At 38.4% G+C, this 23,616-nt stretch overlaps 1 protein-coding gene across 6 annotated transcripts in view; it reads left to right on the top strand.

Moving 5' to 3' along the window:
• The window catches only part of LOC126827504 (cadherin-related hmr-1-like), a 92,929-nt gene that overhangs the window by 27,610 nt on the left and 41,703 nt on the right, over positions 1-23,616 (top strand). Inside the window, exons 2-13 of one of the 6 annotated variants that reach the window (XM_056099879.1) lie at positions 683-833; positions 1,021-1,041; positions 1,229-1,396; positions 2,334-2,465; positions 2,942-3,061; positions 3,663-3,842; positions 6,818-7,005; positions 8,973-9,217; positions 12,492-12,676; positions 19,055-19,403; positions 19,531-19,880; positions 20,478-20,617. The exons of 2 other annotated variants lie outside the window; for them this stretch is intronic. In XM_056099879.1, coding sequence (XP_055955854.1) covers positions 683-833; positions 1,021-1,041; positions 1,229-1,396; positions 2,334-2,465; positions 2,942-3,061; positions 3,663-3,842; positions 6,818-7,005; positions 8,973-9,217; positions 12,492-12,676; positions 19,055-19,403; positions 19,531-19,880; positions 20,478-20,548 — 2,160 coding nt within the window. In that variant the 3' untranslated portion in view covers positions 20,549-20,617. Of the gene's footprint in view, positions 1-682; positions 834-1,020; positions 1,042-1,228; positions 1,397-2,333; positions 2,466-2,941; positions 3,062-3,662; positions 3,843-6,817; positions 7,006-8,972; positions 9,218-12,491; positions 12,710-19,054; positions 19,404-19,530; positions 19,881-20,477; positions 20,618-23,616 lie in introns of those variants that run through there. 3 more of the 6 variants (XM_056099864.1, XM_056099872.1, XM_050556959.2) reach the window with 3 other exon arrangements.

Below are 23,616 nucleotides of genomic sequence, written 5' to 3'. Positions count from 1 at the left end.
AGGGACATTTTGCCCAGACATTTTGCGACCTCCAGGCTAGACAGCCGGTGTCTTACACACTTAATCACAGTGACTCCCGGTATAAGTTCACAAAAAGCTGCTCTTCGTTATTGGTTTAGTAAGTTTAAATACCGTGTTTTATTTTCCGCATGCATCGAAGAAAATGTCTACTACTTTATGAAACTTGCTGTTTTTGTGTAATTAATTAAGCACATATATAATAATATAATAAAAAATAAAACTTTCGTATGCGCGTAAGTTAATGGAAAAGATTACATAATGATAATGATGTTTCATTATTTATCTAAACACACACAAAGGTAATAACTTATATAATTATCTATAATATATTGATCGATTCTGATCAAAATAATATTATCTTTAGAAAAAGGCGTGTTCTAAAACTATAATATGTTTAGTTTTATTCAGGTATGTTATCATTTTAAGGGGTAATTATAATGTGATATTTGCAAGCTCCTGATTATCTTTACATTTACATAGTTTTAAGTATAGTAGTAGACCGTGGTGTGAAATTTCTATAAGCTATATATTATATACCTACCTACATAAATCAACATCATCAATGTTTTATCAAGTAATCTAGAAAGAGCCAGGGACGATTTCCTTTGTGTTATTTATTTATTTACTGCTTTACTTAATGTGAATATTTATCTTTAAACAGAACATAATAACAATAAAAGCCCAATGGTCGTTACCTGAATCAGCAGAAGGCCCAAACACTTATACCGGACGAATGATACCTTGTGGCAGTGTCGTGGACGTAACAGCATCCCCGTCTACATGTAATGGGTGTTTTGGAGTAGTACCTGCCGGTAGGTAATTTGAAGATTTAAACATTTTCCAATAAATTTTATCACACAAGCATGATCATTTTATTTAATTTCAATGATAATATCTAATGGCGTTGTTGTAACTCGGCAATGCACAGACTTGTCCCCAACTCAAAAATTCTGTTACTGCGTGTTTCAAATATATATTTTATTTTATTATTCTTTTCAGACACAGGAGTAGTACCTGTCGGTAGGTAATTTGAAGATTTAAACATTTTCCAATAAATTTTATCACACAAGCATGATCATTTTATTTAATTTCAATGATAATATCTAATGGCGTTGTTGTAACTCGGCAATGCACAGACTTGTCCCCAACTCAAAAATTCTGTTACTGCGTGTTTCAAATATATATTTTATTTTATTATTCTTTTCAGACACAAGAAACTATTATTTGTTTTACGCACCAAGGAATAATTTACGATTAGATTTTGATAAATCTCGAAATTATCAGATCACAGCGACATGTCGTGGAACTGAAATCGCAGTGGTCATCGGTCTCACGGTAATTCCAAATTTCCCGCCACGATTTCAAGACGCAAGAAGTAAGTTATAATACAAGGATTTTCGAATACTAAAGACACAATCACCTGTGAATTCGACAGACCCTGATGGCTTAAACACTGTACCGGCTATGATTCAATAGATTCATAAGATCGGTTGGTGCAGGAGAGTTAAACCCCATTTCACTTGAAGTTCACTGTGAATTTTGAAACCTATGGGAAATTCATTGTACTTAAATGAAAATCCAGATTAATATCTATATTTGATAATTAAATTTAAATCTATACTTAGATTTATAGCATTGAACGGTTGACACTTTTATTCTAGGAACGATCAACAGCTCTCAATTATCGATTCTGGTCTAAAAGGCACAGCCTTAAAGTCATTAGATTCATGTCCATACTTTGCTGTGTACCATGTACACTTTATACAACCCCTCCTTCATAAAGCATCATACTTCTGCGCAGTTTTGATTTATTTATCCCTGTTATAAATCAAAAATAACACGACGACATATATTATGGGCCCACAATTCAGCCCAATAACCAAACAGTCATCATACCATTTCCTCTCATCGCACTTAACCTTTGGCGTGTCAATTGATTCGCAATATTAACTTTTCTCCTTCCGCAAATTGAATTTTGGAACAGTTTTGAAGTATTAGAAAAATAAATAAAGCTGTTTGAAGTATATCTGGATAAAACATTAATTTCCATTTTGTGTATAAAATGCGTAAAAGACACCATTCTAGTCTGACCAGTTTGGTATGTAAACAATGAACGCGCTATCGAAGCGCAATATTGAAATGAAATTGTAACTCTCTCTCTCTCTCTCTCTCTCTCTCTCTCTCTCGTGGAATATAGCCTACTAATTACACCCCCACAGAAATTCTATATTAATCTGAATTGAATAATTATCTATTCCAAGTATATGATTATAGGCACATTATTATTACAAATTAACTTATTTCTATTTCAGCACGTCACACTATTACAACATATACCCAAACTAATGGTGAAGTTCTTCATCTGAAAACACTTGACCCAGAGAATGACACACTGACATTTACCATCACAGAACGACCAAATAATGGATTCTTCTCTATCGACGGTAGGTTTTATGTGTTACTAGAAGAATGCCCGGCTTCGCTCGGGGGTCATAACCCCGAAACCGGAAGTGGTAGACTAACGCCACCTGGCCTATGTTACTCCCCGGTCCGAGCTACCCCTATACCCCAAATTTCAGACTCGGGGCAGACCTAGTGTAGCCGCCAACCCCGGACAGACAGACAGACAGACAAACAAACAGACAGACAAACGACAGTCACAAATATTAGTATAGATTTCCGTAAATAATAACTAGAAGTTGGTTTGATTCATCCACAGGGAAATGAATCCCTTTTTTATATAACAGAATATGTATAGAATATTAGGCAAAGTCAAAATGTTACATCCAGAATAATTATCATTAGTTTCAGGTGATACCTTGGTATATAGTTCATGTACTATTATATTTTATTAAATTGTTATTTTGTAAATTTTAAATTTAAATGACCAAACACTAGAAACATCCGTTTTCATCTTTAGGCAATGGTGTGATAAAAGCCAAGAAAAATATGAATACATTTTGTAAACCCGAGGATGTAACTGTTGCAATGTCCGATTCTTACAACCCAGCAGTTACAAGAACTATAACAATGGATCCAGGTTAGTCCAGAATTTAGCTCATTTTAATGCGATAATTTCATATTTTCTAAGAAAGTCAGAGCATAATTATTTTTATGTCCGTTGCTCTTTAGCGTATCAAATCAATTTTATACAATCATAGGAATTATTATAACACTTAAAAACACATTTTCTACTCACCCACCATACTTGGAAATTGTAACATTTCTCACTGGAAAAGGCGTTCATAATGGAATCGGGGAGATAATGGTGTCTGGTTGACCAAGGTAACATACCTTCTTTATATGTTGAGGGCCATCACGACACTATCGGTAAACGTGTTTATTTAAAAAAAAAAATGCTATATTTGCCAAATTTGCCAATTTCTCAACTGCCACTAGTTAATTATAGGATTAGTAAATAGGATTATTCTTTGACAAGATAGGACGGTGTACAGATAACATGCATTTCAAAGCTTTATTTTAAACATGCAACTTTAAAAAATACAATTATCGTTATGATTTGAAATATTTTATAGTGAAGCAAGCAAAGCCCACATTCAAGGAAAGGACATCGTATGCGCTCAAAATTTCATATTTGTTATAAGACATCACAATATTTATATGGTTTAAAATTTCTTTAGGTTCTACTGTGAAACGCGTGCTTACGGACTGGAATAGAAGTATAGTATTACCAGAGAACAGTACTGTAAAAATACCTATAACAGATGCTCTACCAAGAGGTACATGTGTCGTGACTACAGACCCAGCTAGATATCTAGACCGTCTAGATACTACCACATATTGTCCAAGTGGTTCTCAGTGTAAGTCTCTATTTTAAAATTATATAGAACTTTGCTTGATAGAGACGAGAGAACTCACATCTATACGTTGCCAGAAATAAACGTCTAAGTAACCTGTATTCCATATAATTGTGTCATATACTCATTCTGTTACTAAATGCCGCTTAAACAATATATATACTCTTCAAAAAAGTAGGGGATATTGAAATGCATATACCTATGCAGGTTGTGATATGATAAATAGTCATGGACACTTGACATGCTTTGAGAGTATGTTCACAGATGAAGAACTAATCGGCCCAACAGAACCACTGAGCTGCATGTGCGACACGCAATAGCGTCATTCACTTGGGAGGGGTTCATTGTCAAATTTGACACTTCAAGGAAGGGTTGATAATAACTGCCGCTTGCTGGTTTATCATATCCATGTTTGCTTTCCTATCGGCTCTTGCATAAGATTTACTGTTTAGCGTATCATTGTTTTAGTGTGTTACGTTTAATTTGATCGGGAAACGTGTTCGTCGACGTCAACGTCAACCGACAACACTGCAAGAATTGGCCGTGGCACTGCAAGATGAGTGGGTCAGATTGCCCCAAATCGTGATTGGACGGTTGATTAGGAGCAAGGCACATATTGCAATTCTTATGCGATTCAGTACACGATACGTTGTTTTGTCAGCTTATTATCATGTTCCTACTACACCATACGTTCACTTTGTCAGCTGATAACTATACTCGTTGCACACGATACGCTCGTTTCGTCAGCCGATTACAATGCGCATGCTACATAATATGTTCGTGTTTACTATGATAGTGTTACACGATAGTTCTTTTGTCAGCTTATTACTATGCGCGTGTTACACGTTAGTTCATTTGTCTGCTAATTACAATGCTCGTGCTACTTGATAGTTCTTTTTTCAGTTTATTACTATGCTCGTGCTACACGATACGTTTTTTTTTTCAGTTTATAACCTTGCTCGTGGTAGACGATACTTTCGTTATGTCAGCTTATTACAGTGCTCGTGCTACTCCTTAGGGGCGGGGGATGTGGGGTGTGTGGGGGGTGGGGGTGGATGGCCGAATGGTTAGCACGTGCGCGAATTATTGAAATAAAATTAAACCATATGTTAGTTCCGAAATGGGGGATCACGTGGCTAAGTGGGCAAAACGCTGGCTCGCTAGCCTGGAGGTCGGGTATTCGATTCCTGCATTGGCCGAGAAAGTTCATCCAGATTTTCCAGCGTGGTTTCCCCTTGTCAGTGATGCAGAACGGAGGGCCTGACAAGGACAGCTGTCTAGTCGTTCGGATGGGACGAAAAACCGAGGTCCCGTGTACACATTGGCGTGCACGTAAAAGCTCCCTTGGCAGTTGGAATTCGATATAAGAGTAGGCCGTAGTGCCGCTGCTCGGGCAAAATTTCCCTCATAGCACACTGTATGGCGTATGCCCGTCTTCATTAGGCCAGTTTAGGAGCAGAACAGTAGGACGTTAAACCCCATTTCATTTCATTTCATTTCTCTCTCTCATCAACTGATTACACTGCACGTGCTACACAATTCGTTCTCTTTTATACGTCCACATTCATAATTTGGGTGTGTGTGTGTGGGTGGGTGGTTGTGTCTATGTATCGCTTACAGGCCCCATTTCTTGACCGATTGCCTTGAAACTTTGCATAAGGACCATCTCTATTGTTTTGGTGCATACCCAACCCCCAGAGACAGAGCCACATCCATTTGTTCTTTGTGTGTATGTGTGTCACCTACAGGCCGCAATTTTTACCAGATCTCCTTAAAATTTTCCATACCTATTCCTTATGCCCTTGGAATGATCTCTATTGTTTTTGGCGAATGCCCAAACCCCAATGGCAGAGTCATGCCCGTTTTTTCTATGTGTGTCTGTGTGTTATCTACTGGATCGTCTTAAAACTTTGCATATGTATTCCTTATAACGTCAAGACGGCAACTATTGATTTTGGTGCATGTCCCAACCCCCAGGGACAGAGTCGCGCCCAATTTTTGTGCCTATCGTATACAGACACAATGGATCATCTTGGAACTTTGCATATTCCTTGTAGCCTAAGGACGCCAACTATTGATTTTGGTGCGCAGAACCACGCCCAGTGTTTGTGTTTATCTGAATGGATTATCTTGGAACTTGGTATACCTATATATATCCTAAGGACGGCAACTATTGGTTTTGGGGCATGATCCGACCCCTTGGACAGTGCCACACCCACTCTTCTGTTAATATTGTATCTGTAAATACTCTACAGGTTGCAATTATTAACATATTTTGTTCCATTTCGGCATGATGCATCATAGGGTTGTACCTATTTATAGTGGCCCATGCCCAACCCCCAGAGGCAGAGCTACGCCCAATCTGTTTTGTGTTTAGTCTACAGGTTGGAATTCGGAACGGATCGTCTTGGAACTTAGGATATTTACTCCTTATGCCGTAAGGACAGTAATTATTTATATTGGTGCATGCCCGACTCACCCTTTTGTTAAGTTTTTGTGTGTAAATCCTTTACATGTAGCAATTATTACCGGATTTTGTTCAAGCTTGACAAAATCAATAGATTCAATAACAGGGTTTTGCCTATTTGTATTCATCTATGTCCAGTCCACAGGGACAGAGCTAAGCCCAATTTTATCGCTTATCGTCTACAGAGTGCAAATATTTATTTTTTATACCGTAAGGACAGCAACTATTTATTTTGGTGCATGCCCCGATCTCAGGGGGTGTTGTCACACCAACATTTTTGTTAATAATTAGTCTGTAAATTTGGCAAAACAAACTTACATTTACATATCAATCAAAGCAGGAATGTGTACGTATATTGCAGCGGTAGCTATGCTCTTGTTTCCAAGGTTATTACCATATAGTACTACACGATACGTTCTTTTTTCAAGCTTATTGCCATGCTACTGCTACACGATGCGTTCTTTTTTTATAGTTTATTACCACCTAGATAGATGTACGATCTTTTTTCCAGCCATGATAATGACGAAATCAGGTGAAACATTTGATTTTGAGAAGGACCAACCTGTTAATATATCCTTTATTTTTGATGATGGTAATTGTCCTTCTGAACCAAGATGGCTGTACGTCAAATGGAGTGATGTCCCTGACACGCCAGTGTTAGAGCTAGACAAAAAGGAGTATATTACAGACGAAGGATGGGTAGGCAAAAATCATTTCTTTTTTTAAAGCCATGGAATCGTATTATTGTAGTCACCCATGTGGCCGTCTGGTTCAACGTCTCCAAATAATCATATTTAGAGTTACATTAATGGACGTACCAGAGACCAACGTTTATGCTATATTTCGTATTGGATCTATGGAGGGACTCCACATTTTTGGGGTTTTCTTCGGGAGAAGAGGGGGGGGGGGACATTTTGGGCTGAGTACAGTACAAGATCAAAAGTACCATTGGATAACCGAGAGATTATAATTGAGATTTGAAAATTTGATGGTCATTCTCTGGGCTGTCATTGGGTCAATAATCGGGAGTCCCATTTTGAATCACGGCTGTTGCGTTCGATAGGCTCCTTTTTACAACAGAAAGGCTCTGTGTGTATTTTTGGCTTTGGTTTAAACTCTGCTTGTAGACATATATTATGTTTACAATTACAGTGTCACAAGTTCATCAGGATATGTGGGGTTATTCATACACTAGTGACTGTCTTTAAAAGGGACTGACTTGGATTCGTACCCAATTTTGAAGTTTGAAACTTATGGATTAATACAAAAAAAAGGGGCAATATACCTCAGAATGTAACAAATCGATTCTATCTTGTCAAAATGTTTTGGGGCTTCACGTCGCGTTTTGGCTTTATTCAGCCCCCCCCCCCCACACACACACACATATAAGGTTAATCCGATCTTGCCTATAGTATGTTAGTGAGATGACGAAACGTATTAATTACAACAATTTTGAATAATATGCTTTTGCTACATTGCGCCTATTTGTTCTTGTGAACGCCAAGGCAGTAAAACTTGTCATCTGATTGAATATATGTGATTATTTATGTCTGCACCAGAAATAAGAAGATGCCTATTGACATCCGATAATTATAATTTATAATTTGTTGCCCATGACAATTTTATAGCTTCTTGCAAATGACCACAACGCGACAGCCATTGTGTATAGCCATGGGCTTTAGGTTCCTTGTTTGGCAGCCTATCTTTATATTTTTACACAATTGTATTTATATCAATCAAAACACGAGATTCCAAATTTAATCGTTAATGTTTACCTCATTTACGTTGTGTTTTGAGCAATTTGTTACTACCGTTGGAATTCAAATGCTGCCCGGGCAATTTTTCACTCCTAGAATACTGTATGGCTCCAAACTGCACGCAGCGATCCTTCTACGTCATACTTCGAGATTATGATGCCTGTTCTCAGGCGGAGCTAGCTGTAGACAGGCAGCCTAAGTTTGGGATGGTATGGCTCTTGTAGTCTTCATTAGCCAAGTTGGATCAGAAAAGTAGGACGTTAAACCCCATTTAATCCATTCATTTTATTTGATAGAGCCAATCCCGATAATATTTTGGAGAATAAAACTGCTTATTTTTGTGTTAAAATAGCTTAAAATCCTCTACTTTATGGCCGAGCAACTAACTCAGTATATATGATACGTTTTCAAACAACTTAAACCTGTCAGTCTTCTTCTGGAAATGGAGATCTGTGTCGCAAGGAGTATTATTTGGTGTCTGATAAAACCAGACTTTTATTTTATAAAAATATTGTGTAGGTGAAATTTACTTTTCGTTATCAAGTACAGCACGTGGGTCATTCACAGTATAGACCTCTAAGGGAACGGGAATCGAATCTCAGGTCACCCAACGAAACCACTGACCCGAAATCTTAAAAGGGTTACGTGTCCGGATAAGCAGTTTTGACCTTCACGTCCACACGACTCAATATTTTGAGCTGAAATTTTGAGACAAACTAAATACACCACTCCTCTATAGTTTGGTGCTTAAATTTCATACGTACTCGGGTTTTTATTTTTGAGGCTCTGTTGAAATCGGGATAGTCCCTTTAAGAAAAGTTGGAAATTATAATTAACATGTCAATATATACAGCCTTTGTGATTTTGCGAGCTGTACTAAACTATTTTCCATTTAATTTTTGTTTGAAGGTCGAAGTTCAGCCGGAATATAAAATAAAAGACGATGATTTTAATGAGAAACATACCTACTCGTTTGTTTATGATAAATTAAAAATGCAGTCCGACTTCCGGATTGACCCCGATACAGGAAAAATATTCACCCCAGAATACTTTGATAGATGCATTCCAGATAAAGATGTGTTTGAGTTCGATGTACGAGTTACAGACAAGGACGGGAACATGTCAAATGTTGTTCGAGTCACCATCAAACTAAGGTAAGCGTCCATTTTTATTTTTTATTTAATCATTGAGAGGCATTTAGCAATTGATTTATGATATAATACTAGAACACTTATTATGGATAATGGTTTATTATACTGTCTATACAGCCCATTACTTAACGACATTATTGATTGTGAAATCTTGTTGAAACGTTGTAGTATAATAAACCAAGTGATTGTATCCATACTTAGTGTTCTAGTACTGTATAGCGGATATTTGTTGTTTTGTCGTGAACGAGAAATGAAATGAAATGGGGTTTAACGTCCTACTGTTCTGCTCCTATACTGGGCTAATATAGTAATGAAGACGGTCGTGAACGAGAAGCAAGAAAACTTATATTTTCACGAATGCCTAGCATGAGTGAAAATATAAACGTTTTATTGCTTAGAGATGAAATAAAATATGTTATTCACGACAAAACAACAAATGTTCTATTTATTTTATGATTTTACAACCATTTTAGGTAGAAACAACATAAACTACTTTGTCAGCTTGGACAACGCGGGGGGTTAGACCGCTTTACATCTTTATCTGCTTCTGGTGTATGAATACCTTTGAGAATGTAACGATCGACAAGTCGGCCATATTGTTTTCATAATTTTGTCACTAAAAAGTGTTTTTCTGGGCGTTTGTGGATTATTACATTTTTCAGGACATATTACTTTTACTGATATCGATGTGTTTATTGAAATACATGTAAGTCAAGCGATGTAAAATCATGCCACGAGTCTTGACAACAACACTTACACCAGCTTGACTCAACGACTGAACTAGTGACCGTGCGTGGTGAGTTGTGACCGTAGCGTAGTTGGGTAAAGTAGTCCCGGCGGCCAGTGAAATAACAAGTTTTATTTCACTGCTAGCCAGTGGAATAACACTTTTATTTCACTGATAAAACACGGTATTCCACTACTGATCATAAAATAAATATCTTTATCCTTTAAAATTAGAGGCATTTAGTGACTGGATAGAGCAATAAATTATAACACATACTTATGGAAGAACAATTACTTACCTATTTTCATGGGCGACGTTTCAAATGGTTGTAATCTTGTTCATGTTCGGATTGATATAAAAATATAATCACTTTTCATTTCAAATATTGTATTATTATTGTATGTATTGTATTGTTGTGCTCTATGAATATTTCTATGGCATATATATATTATAAGATAATAGATACCTATATATACTATTCAAAAAAAGTAGGGGATATTTGATTTTGGGGGCATAATACTAAAATATGCAAATGACTACGAAAAAAGTCACTATAGAACCTAACAGAAGAAACATTTCCAGTTACATGTGACGCCCAAACGCACCAATAGCTACCGCATGGAATGCAGGTGATGCTTGGGATCATCATGGGGGTCCAACCCAAGATTTGCACGACTCTGACTTTGAATGTTACAGTCATTGTGGCATTGAATTCCAGGGTGGAAACATCAGTTTAATTGTTTTAGTGACCAGAAAACAAATTTTGATATGCGTCGGCTTACCCAAAATGAAAGGTTACATGCCCTTGGCATGCTACAGATCGGCACAACACAGGCGGTTGTGGCGCGGACGATGAATGTTTCTCAGTCTGTCATAAGCAGGCTATGGTCCAGATACCGTGATACACAATCTGTACAGGACAGACCACGCTCAGGTCGACCAAGGGCGACAACTCAAGCCCAGGATCGATTTATCCGTACCTTGGCCTTGAGAAATCGTGTCATCACAGCAAATCAGCTCAGCGCTCGTCTTCAAACAGACACTGGTGTCAGAGTGAGTGGCCAGACAATTCGGAATCGACTGCATAGGGGTCACCTTCGCGCCCGACGTCCTCGCGTGATCCCTTGTTTGAGAGATCATCACATTCAGGCAAGACGTCGTTGGTGTAGGGATCGTCAACACTGGGATAATCGACGCTGGAGCAATGTGATGTTTTCAGATGAGTGAAGGTTCACTGTTGATTTTTTGGACAGACGTAGGAGGATGTGGCGTCGTCGAAACGAGCGCTTCCAAGACGTTAACGTCATCAGACATGATCGATTTGGGGGTGGTTCTGTTATGGTGTGGGGAGGCATCACTGTTGCTGGAAGAACGGCTTTACATGTTGTTGCAGGGCGTGTTACAGGCCAGTACTACCGGGACAACATCTTGGCAGTCCATGTTGTGCCGTTCGCACGACGTCATGGCCGCCGTTTCATCTTCCAGGATGACAACGCAAGATGTCACAGGGCCAGGATCGTTACAGGTTACCTCCAACAACAGAACATCACCACATTACCTTGGCCAGCACTGAGTCCCGACCTCTCCCCCATCGAGCATGTCTGGGACATGCTTGGACAGAGGTTACGTCAACGTCAACAACGTCCTGCCAATGTCCAAGAACTTGCTGCTGCGTTGCAACAGGAATGGGACAATCTGGACCAAACTGACCTTAGACGTCTCATTAGGAGTATGCCACGTCGGATCAATGCTTGTTTGGCAAACAGAGGAGGATTTACCCGTTACTGACTTGGTTGTGATGCTGTGGTAACTTTGCTGTTTGACCCCGGGTATCATTTTACCCTTATAATGGCCAGTCTGTGCCTTACTTAGTCTAACGATCATTTGGAATAAATCGATGAATGTGAACTTCATTTCATTTTGTCATTTGTTTCTTCGTCAGTTTCATTAGGTGACTTTAATAACACTTAAAAATCAAATATCCCCTACTTTTTTTGAATAGTATATTATAATATATATATATATTAGAGACTCTCAACCTTCAATCAAGGAAAGTAACCGGCAAGGTTACAGGGTATTCTCTCAACTTTTTCGAACAATACTCGCCCAAATAAACTAGTAATTGTTCTTCCTTATATAAGTATGTGTTATAGTTTATATTTCTATACATGTATTAAATAGAAATAAAATTACCCTACTTTAGTCTAAAAATATCCTGTGTTCAAACCCCATCGCACCCATCTTGAAATTGGGACGTCATGTCAAAACTCGGAGCCCGTCAAAGAACTGACATGACATGTCGATCGTGCTCCTGTTTACAACTCCATCGAGAACAACCCAGTGATTCTGGCCTCAAACAAAATCTCCACAAGAAGAGAAAAGAGAAGGAACTGGTAATCATGGACCCACGTAAAATATTGAGGACATATTAAACACCGTTCCACCTTTGGTGCAATATTGAAATGTGTTGAGAACAAGAATATGCCTACGTATTCTAAAATACATGTACACCTGTATTGAGAATAACATATACCTTTGATTTTTTTCTAGTGATATAAATGACAAGAGACCTTATTTTCATGAACCATTTTCAAGAACGTACACCTTAACAGATTGCGCACAACCTATTAGACTTACTACTTTGAGCTCTAACGATGACGATTGTGAAAAGGGCACGAATGGCAAAACAGAATTTATTTCTTCCAAAACTAGCAGTTTAACATTGAACGCGCAAGGTAAACTTGATCTTGTTCAAGCTCCTGTGGCTGGTAGGTAAATAGTTTCTATCATACAGACTTTCCTGGCCATTCAATACCCATATGTTCTCTCAACGAAAGAAGTCCACCGACCATAGGTTTACTTAAAACAAGAATCATACGTTTTCTACCTGCGGACGCATACCCTGCACATGTTAACACTTGGTAGACGGTTGTATACAAATTGATTTAACAAGAGTAAACAATTGAAAGCAAGATAATATGATAAAGACAAATCCATGTCACGCTGTGTAAAAGAATGCATTTAACAAAATCAGTTTCTTTTAGTCCGGATTAATAAACTGATACTGCAGACTGGGCATTGAAATCAATGTTCAGATTGGTTATACTTGCAATAAAAAGTGAGGGGTGTAAAGGGGTACACTGCTTAGGGCACTGATAAGAAACTGAAGTACGATCATAGATGGGTTTAATATCCACTGAACATTAACTAAGTCATATTTTAGCAGTGGGTGGACACCCTAAGACTGGAGAAAACCCACTTACTCGGTGCTACCAATAAGTACGACACTATGACAGACCTTATAATCTAAAGCGCTCAATCATTCAAACACCCTTTATCACTGCGTATTACAAACATACATGACCTAAAATATTTTGAAAATTTCTGTCAAATATTTTCATTCGGAGCAAAAGTATGGCTGTTTGGATAATAGCGGAGTGTCGATTGTCAGTGCCACTGTCGTTACGATAGTAAACAAAGTCTCGATTATTCATTTTTTAATTATATTATTAAATGGCGATCTTGTTTTGATCGATTGAAAATCGAGAGCATCAGATGTTCTAGAAAGTTGATTATGGTTTTGTCATATTACTAAATGTCTAATTAATAATTTATATAACATATAAAGAAAAAAACCTAATAGGCAGTTTTAGCTCTTATATAATGCATCTTTAAACCCCATTCTTCGCCCGCCCCCCCCCTCCCCGCCCCCTATTATGACTGTACATCAGTAATCATAACATTATTATAATTGTCGAACAATCAGTTCAATCGCTCTATGCTTACGTAAAGTATGCCCATTTAAGGTTTTCATTAGTTTCTATTGATTTTGACTCGCCCTCTATATGCATAGGTGAACATTTGAAATAGGCATGCATACGTTCAAAAAGGCAAATTATAGTCCACATTGTGCACTTACGGTGGGAATACATGTATAAGCCCTCGATGTCAAATATATACACTTATAAATATCTTACATGTGAGTCTTTGTATTCATCGCTCAACCAACAGTTGATTGGATCACCAGCAAATTGTCTTGTTGAAACAAATATGGCGAATAAGCTAAATATCGAAACAGTGATCACGTGATCCTCATCTTGGGTGCGTTTATTCCGGTTATTTTGGCTACGGATCCAAAAACGGAACCAATAGCTTTAAACCTGTAAAGAAAATACATGAATTTAATGAATATGGAATATACTTAAGGTCTCAAACTGATAAACATATGAATACATTAAATAAATGCGAAAATGAATATTGCATTATTATGATTACATCTGATATAAATTACATGATTGTAGGCGGTTAAGTGGGCATTGCGAGGTATGATAATTTGTAGCACCATGGGTCTTTCTGTTAGACGTGGAAAGCGGATAACAATTGTTTTCCTGTACGGGTTTTCTTATCTTCCAGGGTACTCGTTCTTTTGGTTGCGTGCACCAAACCAAATATGTAGCACCCTGGGTCCTTCTGTCAGACGTGGAAAGCGAACAACAATAAAAACCGTACATTCTTTTCTTTTCTATATATCTTAGTAGCGTTGTGATCGTCTTTGCTTCCTCTTCGCGTTGTGTATTTCTTCTTCTTATCTAAATAGTTAAGACGTTTGTCTTCTCAGTAGTTAAGACGTTTGTCTTGCCAGGAATAACAAAGCAGCAGTTCGTTTTCACATTTTATATATCATAGCTGGAAACAAGAATACATTAAAATAGATTGCAATAATAAAGTCTCGAACCCCATCCAGCCAGACTATAGGAATTGCTGCATATTTTCTCTTCCGGAATCAAGCAGCTGTCTGACGAATGCTCACAAATATACTAAGCAGCAAAAGAAACGTCAGGTTAGTATGTTACTCAGAATAGACGCACTGCATAAAACTTGCCAAATGTTTTTATTGTATATTTGTGACCACATCTCCAACTTTACCTGAGCTATAAGGATCCTTCCCATACACAGAATTGAACCCAGGAAATGTTCTCAAAAACGCAACCTGATTTCTGAGATGGTAATGTGTTCTCCATGATTTTCATGTAACTTATGCTGCACATCTGTTCACCGGGACCAGCCCTATAATATTATATATAATATAATAATATACCTGGTTGAATCATTCACACTACAACGTCATATCAGCAGCATGCCACGACTCACGACAGCGCAGAGGACCCAGTTGTTGGAAGACTCGACGCTGGCCACACTGCCCAAGCCGTTGCCAATCTCTTCCAGGTTTCAGCAACGCTTTCAGGCCACCAAGGGTTACCACAAGGCGACAAGACCGCCATGTTGTGCGACAGCACGTACAGAATCCCTTCACACAGGAGCCGACGTCTTACCAGAGAGAACATCCATTGACCTAGATCTTACCGTGGACCAATCCTCACCCCTCGCCATCGACGTGAACGTCTACAGTTTGCCAACAACACCAGCACTTGCGACACATGCAATGGAGAATTTTTCTGTTCACAGATGAGAGTCGGTATTGTGTATCAACTGCAGATGACAGGACCAGAATATGGCGTCGACTTGGCCAGCGTTATTCTAACCAGTGTGTCATGGAACGAGACTCATGGGGAGGTCCAAGCATAATGGTTTGTGGTGGAATCGGCCTGAACCAGAGAGTGGGTCATGTGATGTTCCAAAATCTTGGTCCAGGGAGAGGAGGAGTTGGCTCCACAACAGTGCACTACATCGATCAAGCTCTCAGACCCCACGTCATACCACATTTCGCACGTCAATGAAAAACGTTTTCCAGCATGACAACGCCCGTGCACACACCGCCAGAGTTACTCGGGACTTTCTACAGCAGAACGGTGTCAACGTTATGCACTGGCCAGCCCTCAGTCAGGATTTAAACCCGATTGAACATCTTTGGGATGAAATTCAGAGGAGACTTAATAACGTGGTACCGAGACCAAACACAGCTGATGGATTGCGCCATGAGGCTTTTCTGAGAGTGTGTGGTTCCAGGTGCCAATGGCGTTCATCAATCGTCTGGTCCACTCCATGAGCAGACGCTGCGCTGCTGTTATTGACACTCGCGGTGACCACACCAGATACTGATGTATAGACTGTGTACAGACTCTAAACCTTCTCGTAATGCCTTAGAATTGTGATGAATTAATCACTAATTTGTCAACATACTGTTCACAAAAGAATGCTTTGATCCATTTAGTAAGTCGTTTTCTAGAATGATTTGATTAAAGTTCCTCTCTGATTTTGAAATCGTACTGACGTTTCTTTTTCTGTTTAGTATATGATAGTTTTGTAGCCGCGAGTCTGGACGTTCAATTATCCAATTGGTCAAATATGACGTAAATAATCATAGAGATTGGTTAATTAGTCTAATGATGTCGAAACCCACCCTTATATGGATAGTGAAAACTTAGAGTAGAAATTTCCCACAAGATATCTGTTATCAAACTAGAATTTAATGTTTACCAAATTATAACTCTTTTTTATACAACAATCTGTCATTCATTCATTTTTAGTGCATATTTAGTACAATTTCCACTTCGATTTTCAACTTTCCAGGGTTCTTTTAAGTACATTCGCAAGCTTCACCCACCGAATATTATGCCGGCTATGGGATATTGTTTCAACTTATACTTGATAAATCAACTTGCTATTCATTTTCTTCTTTTTTTCTTTTTGATCGTAGCTTGATGTAGGGTACCGGAGTCTGTCGATGTTTGCCGAGTGGGGAGGACAGTGTTCAGTTACACAAGGCACCTTCCTAAAACTATGTCTTGGTATACAGATTAAACGCTCAAAATATTAAGCTGTTCGGAAGTGATCGTTTGATTTGCTTAAAGATACATAAGATGTTAATAAAGAGTTGGCCATTCTTTATATACTCTTCAAAAAAAGTGTAATAATATTGCTCGAATTTTTGCTCTTGAAATATAATGCCTTTATATTTCATTAATTAATATCTTTGGCAAGTTAGTAATTTCAAACATATTCACATATATAGTGTGCACTAAATCAACTTAGTCTGTAATTGACAGTTGACACATAAAAAAGAGTTATTTATCGAAAACATATGTCACTCATTTACCACCAGAATTACACGTGAGTGGAATTATTCTAATTGCATCATTTAGCTTAAAGTAACCAATCATATCGTTAATTGCACAGGTTCAGGGCCATGATCACACTTGATTGTGCGTGATATTCATATGGTTATAAGAGAAACCGGGGAACCCTGTAAGTCAGACTTGCATTAGATTCCAGAGATCGAGGGTACATCTGAGTTCCTAGACAGCCGAGAGGCTGGATAGGTGGAGAAGTGGTTTTAGCTATATAGTATTGTAATTTGTGCTATGCTTGTATACCCGTATTCAGTTATATGCTATATAAAATGTAGAAGCGAACTATGCATTATTATTCCTGGTAAGACAAACGTCTTAAGAAACTGGAAGAAGTAAATACACAACGTGAAGCAGAAGTAAAGACAGCTAGAGACAAATTCTGGACGATCACAAGGCTACAGAAATATGTAGTAAGAAAAGATGCATGGGTCGTACGTAGGATGTGGCGACCGGTTTCCCATAGACGCTCTCCACGTCAGACAGAAAGACCTATGGTGCTACAAAAGTAGGGGATATTGAAATGCAAATACCTATGCAGGTTGTGATAAGATAAATAGTCATGGACACTTGACATGCTTTGAGAGTATGTTCACAGATGAAGAACTTATCGCCCCAACAGAACCACTGAGCTGCACATGTGACACGCAATAGCGCCATACACGTGGGAGAGGTTCATTGTCAAATTTGACACTTAGAGGAAGGGTTGATGAAAACCGCCGCGTGCTGGTTTATCTATCCATGTTTGCTTTCCTATCGTCAACGTCAACCGACAACACTGTAAGAATTGGCCGTGGCACTGCAAGAGGAGTGAGTCATATTGCCACAAATCGTGATTGGGCGGTTGATTAGGAGCATGCCACGACGAATTGCCGAATGTCTGAGGATTGGTGGAGCAATTACTCATTATTAAAACAAAAAAACAAAAACGTCCATTTTCACTTTTGACGGTGTATCTCTTTGCGAGTGAAATGGGACCGTCAGATAAGTCGCCCATATGAACTGTTTATGTTCATGTGTAGACAATTAGCCTGTTATTAACATACACTGGTACCCCCAATAAAAACAACTGTGCATTTCTGCAGTTTTGTATTGTTTCTGAATATCCCCTACCTTTTTTGAAGAGTATATAACAGTTCAAAAATAGATGATAAAAAAAGAAAATATTTAAAATTTCAGTCAAATTATTTTATTAACGAATTTTCGCTATTGGAAGTTTGGACTAGAAATGGGCATCAACTGTCTACGCACCGTCTCCGAGAATTGCCAATCGTTTGATTGACAGACGATAACTCCGCTCACATAATTTTCTTGATTATCAAGTAACATTTTCAATGCCTACGATACCTTCGATTGCCAGTCCTTTCATCGACAGTCTCCGGGAGTGACGTCAGTGATTAACGGTATATGTTAGCTTGGTCAGCCATTTAATGATTTAATACATAAATGAACGACTGTTTAAATCAAAGCTGTATCCAAGGCAGTCGAGGGTCTATAGAGTTGATTTTGGGCTTGTTATGTATAAATAAAGTTCTAATGAATAATTTCTATAACATTTGAAGCCTATATCAATTGGCATATTTAGCTTTAACGGGGAACGTAACTCGTCTAAGGAACTCCATTGTTCAATTGCTTGAGTAACTTGATAATCGACACAATTATTTATTTCTATGACTTTGGCACTTATTGTTCCAGGTAAAGCGCGGATAGCCTGAATTTACGGACTTATCGCCAACCACACATCGAAACTAAAATTGTGAAAAGGTAGCACAGAGCTTCAGATGGTTGTAAAGGACCAGTATAAAAGTTTCCAAGAGTCTTATACGCACACACTTATCTCGTTTAATTCACTAAAATATATCTTTGACGCCCCCGTTTAGGCTTGAATGACAGCAAAGGTCCAATTGCAAAAGAAAACGATAAGATTGAGTTTGCAGCCCAGAACCCATAGTAGTTTATAAGGCAAGGATATACATTCTAGACATAAGAGGACCTTTTTATCAACTAAGTATAATAATCTTGCAGGTCAAACAGAGGTTTTAACTGTCCAGTCCACCGATAAAGGAGAGCCGCCATTAGTAAGCGAGGTAGAAACCATAACTCTTCACGGAATTCCTTGTCCAACAACGGCTCCTCCTTTTGTAGTGACACAACTAATCCCACTACCTCTTCCAGATCCAGATCCAGATACAAAAAGTGACGCCAACGCAAAAGCAACGGCAGCGGCTACCAGTTTTTCTGACAATCCGTGGAATATTGTAGGTGCGATTCTAGGTGGCCTTCTTGGACTAGCATTACTTGGGCTGCTGGGATATCTATTGTATAGATTTTGCGGACCATGTTGCAGCAACCTCTGCTACAGATACAGAAATCCGTAAGTTCCCTATAATATTGATTTTGAATAATTACTTAGTTTCCAGGCTAAATATCTAGTCAACAGATTGACTAACAATTATCAGGACTCTTGTACATTTAGGTCAATGCTTTACTTGTTTTTACAGTCCTCTGAAATCTAATCAGATCAAACCCAGTAAGCTGAGTGGTGATACTGGTGGACCAGGAGCCAACAAGGGCAAAGAAGGTGGATTTGTCGAAGAAGAAGCCGGATTCGTTGAAGGCAAGAAGGGCAAAATGATTGGAGGGTATCGTATCAGGTATGGCGGCTTTGTTGAAGAACATGCCGCTTTCAGTGAGTCGGGATATGGAGGTGGTGGGTATGGGTATGGTTCAGGAGGAGGGGGCTTAGGATATGGGTATGGTTCAGCGGGAGGTGGAGATTATGGTTATGGAGGTGGTGAAGGAGTTATTGTTGGAGATGGGGATCTGAAAGTGGATGACTACTGGAAAGAACGTGAGTATGATATTTAGGTAGACGGTCTACCTAAGAGACAGGTTTCTTATTTCAATAACTCTAGAAATATGTAAATAGAAAGGCACGAAACATGCTGTTATTATGCTGTTGGCGTACACCAACTTCAAATCTATACATATATTTACTATCCTTAAAGATAAATGTATATGTCACATATTTAATTTAAAGGATTTTAAGTCTATAAATAATCGCGTGTTCCAGAGCCAGTCACATATGTATTAATACTTCTTTCGATTTAATAAATCTTACGATTCTACGAAGTATACTTTTATAATTTTGGTGCAGTTCTGCTTCTTCTGCTTTTCCGACATAACAATGTCAATGCATTAACTGTTTTCAATAGTTGACGTCAATTATCATAATACTGTGTGATTGACCAGTCATTTCTAAACGGTCTTTATCTTGATTTGAAACTTCCAGAAAGGTAAATGGGTCATTACGTCGCATTTAGCGCTGTGTTACATACCTAATCCCACTTGTATATTAGTGGATAACCTGTGAAATCTTAAACTGCTCTTCAGATTTTCACTTATCTAATAGACAGCATTTTTAAATTGTATCTTGTTTTATTTTCAGATTATATGGATAAAGATTTAGGGACCACACCCAGTAGAAAGTCATTACCAGCAACTGTGGATAAAGCTTAGATGTTACTTAGTGCCAACATGTTTTACAAATAATTATAATAAGCTACAAACCTAAAAATAAAGTATGCCCATTTGAAGTTTACATTAGTTTCTTTTGATTTTGACTCGCCATCTATATATGCATAGGTGAACATTTGAAATATGTTGAAATAGGCATACATACGTTCAAAGGCAAATTATAGTCCACATTGTGAACTTACGGTGGGAATACATGTATAAGCCCTCGATGTCAAATATTTATACTTATAAATATCTTACATGTAAGTCTTTGTATTCATCGCTCAACCAACGGTTGATTGGATCACTATCAAATTGTCTTGTTGAAACAAATATGGCGAATAAGTTAAATGTCGAAACAGTGATCACGTGATTTAACCTGTCGACAAAGTCGTCATCTTGGGTGGGTTTATTCCGCTTGCTCTACTCCGATTCTTTTAAGTGCATTCGCAACCTTCACCCACCGAATATCTCCTAGTGTGCCTACTGTAGATGTGTATAGTTCAGTCAAGATATATTTAATACGGTGTCAAATAGATACATCCTATATATCGATATCATAGTTCTGAAACGTGTTAACAACTTAATTGAGGTAAAATGTTTAAACTTGATGTAGATGTTCATTATGTGAATGTCTTGACTGAGTTCAATTATTAACATTTCGCACTAAAGCTAAGAAGAGCTAAGCAATTTAATTGGTTGATGCTTTAGGGCAAGATAACTTTGATTCTAACTGATGAAGAGTGATGAAACTTAGTGCATAGTTTCACTACCTGGTACTTCAACATCGTGACTGAGTTTGATCGCGAAGATTGTATGCTTAGATTAAGTATAGATAATCAGTTTGATCTCTCAGTACTTTCGAAATAGATAATTGTGCAATTAATTAATATGTGTAATCAATTTATTTTGGGATTTCGGTGGGTGATATCAGCTTCACTGTTGGCTTGTTTAAAAACCAATGATTGCTTTTAGTTAATAAAATACTCCCCCCATTAACTTTTATATACTCGCATATGCAGGCATATAATTACAGAGGTATAAACGTTATTAATTATCTAGTTTCATGTGATACAAGAAGACCACCGATTTAAATTCGTCTGATTTCCACGCTTTTTGAGTTACGTTTTATCCTCTATAGAACAAAAATATCAGCTTTAAAAAGTGTATATTCCGTCTTCATTAGTACAGTCGGAGCAGGACAGTAGGACGTTAAACTCAATTTCATTTTGAAAAGTGTACACACTTGAATTATAATACTTCGGTTGTACCATACCATAATATTTTGAAAGAATCTGTCTACTAGTATCTTGTTTTTTATAGAAAGACCAATCTTCCAAATAATAACACGTCTTAAATAAAAGTAACTAAGTCAACTATTTAATAAAGATCTTTCAATTTAGAAGTCCAAAAATACCCCCATCCCCGCCTTTCGAGAGAATGTTTTGATGGTCCGGTAGTTGAATTCAAATTTCCGGATTCACGCCTGTATCATCTAGTTGATATTATCTTAACTGAATAAATATTCAGATAACTTGCAATCATGTTTGTCCATTAATAGAGTTTGTCCATTATTAATGTTGTCTATTAATATTGTTTGTCCGTTATTAATGTCCATTAATAGTGTTCGTCGATTATTAATGTTAGTTCATTAATAATGTTTGTGCGTTTCTGGTGATAGCATGTTAAAATGGGACTCTAACAGATTCAAAAACGTATAACCCATAGCCAACTAATATATTGGATCGGTGTATGCTAAAAAAAATAAACATTAATCTTGGGTTGATCGTATTCAGATGGCTTAGAGAGTAGAGATATATACTATTCAAAAAAAGTAGGGGATATTTGATTTTGGGGGCATAATACTAAAATATGCAAATGACTACGAAAAAAGTCACTATAGAACCTAACAGAAGAAACATTTCCAGTTACATGTGACGCCCAAACGCACCAATAGCTACCGCATGGAATGCAGGTGATGCTTGGGATCATCATGGGGGTCCAACTCAAGATTTGCACGACTCTGACTTTGAATGTTACAGTCATTGTGGCATTGAATTCCAGGGTGGAAACATCAGTTTAATTGTTTTAGTGACCAGAAAACAAATTTTGATATGCGTCGGCTTACCCAGAATGAAAGGTTACGTGCCCTTGGCATGCTACAGATCGGCAAAACACAGGCGGTTGTGGCGCGGACGATGAATGTTTCTCAGTCTGTCATAAGCAGGCTATGGTCCAGATACCGTGATACACAATCTGTACAGGACAGACCACGCTCAGGTCGACCAAGGGCGACAACTCAAGCCCAGGATCGATTTATCCGTACCTTGGCCTTGAGAAATCGTGTCATCACAGCAAATCAGATCAGCGCTCGTCTTCAAACAGACACTGGTGTGAGAGTGAGTGGCCAGACGATTCGGAATCGACTGCATAGGGGTCACCTTCGCGCCCGACGTCCTCGCGTGATCCCTTGTTTGAGAGATCATCACATTCAGGCAAGACGTCGTTGGTGTAGGGATCGTCAACACTGGGATAATCGACGCTGGAGCAATGTGATGTTTTCAGATGAGTTAAGGTTCACTGTTGATTTTTTGGACAGACGTAGGAGGGTGTGGCGTCGTCGAAACGAGCGCTTCCAAGACGTTAACGTAATCAGACATGATCGATTTGGGGGTGGTTCTGTTATGGTGTGGGGAGGCATCACTGTTGCTGGAAGAACGGCTTTACATGTTGTTGCAGGGCGTGTTACAGGCCAGTACTACCGGGACAACATCTTGGCAGTCCATGTTGTGCCGTTCGCACGACGTCATGGCCGCCGTTTCATCTTCCAGGATGACAACGCAAGATGTCACAGGGCCAGGATCGTTACAGGTTACCTCCAACAACAGAACATCACCACATTACCTTGGCCAGCACTGAGTCCCGACCTCTGCCCCATCGAGCATGTCTGGGACATGCTTGGACAGAGGTTACGTCAACGCCAACAACGTCCTGCCAATGTCCAAGAACTTGCTGCTGCGTTGCAACAGGAATGGGACAATCTGGACCAAAATGACCTTAGACGTCTCATT

This window comes from Patella vulgata, chromosome 1 (assembly GCF_932274485.2).
Source record: "Patella vulgata chromosome 1, xgPatVulg1.2, whole genome shotgun sequence".
In the NCBI taxonomy this organism is placed as follows: Eukaryota; Metazoa; Mollusca; class Gastropoda; family Patellidae; genus Patella; species Patella vulgata.
The sequence above is the reverse complement of the archived record's forward strand: the minus strand, read 5'-3'. Positions and strand labels throughout refer to the sequence as shown.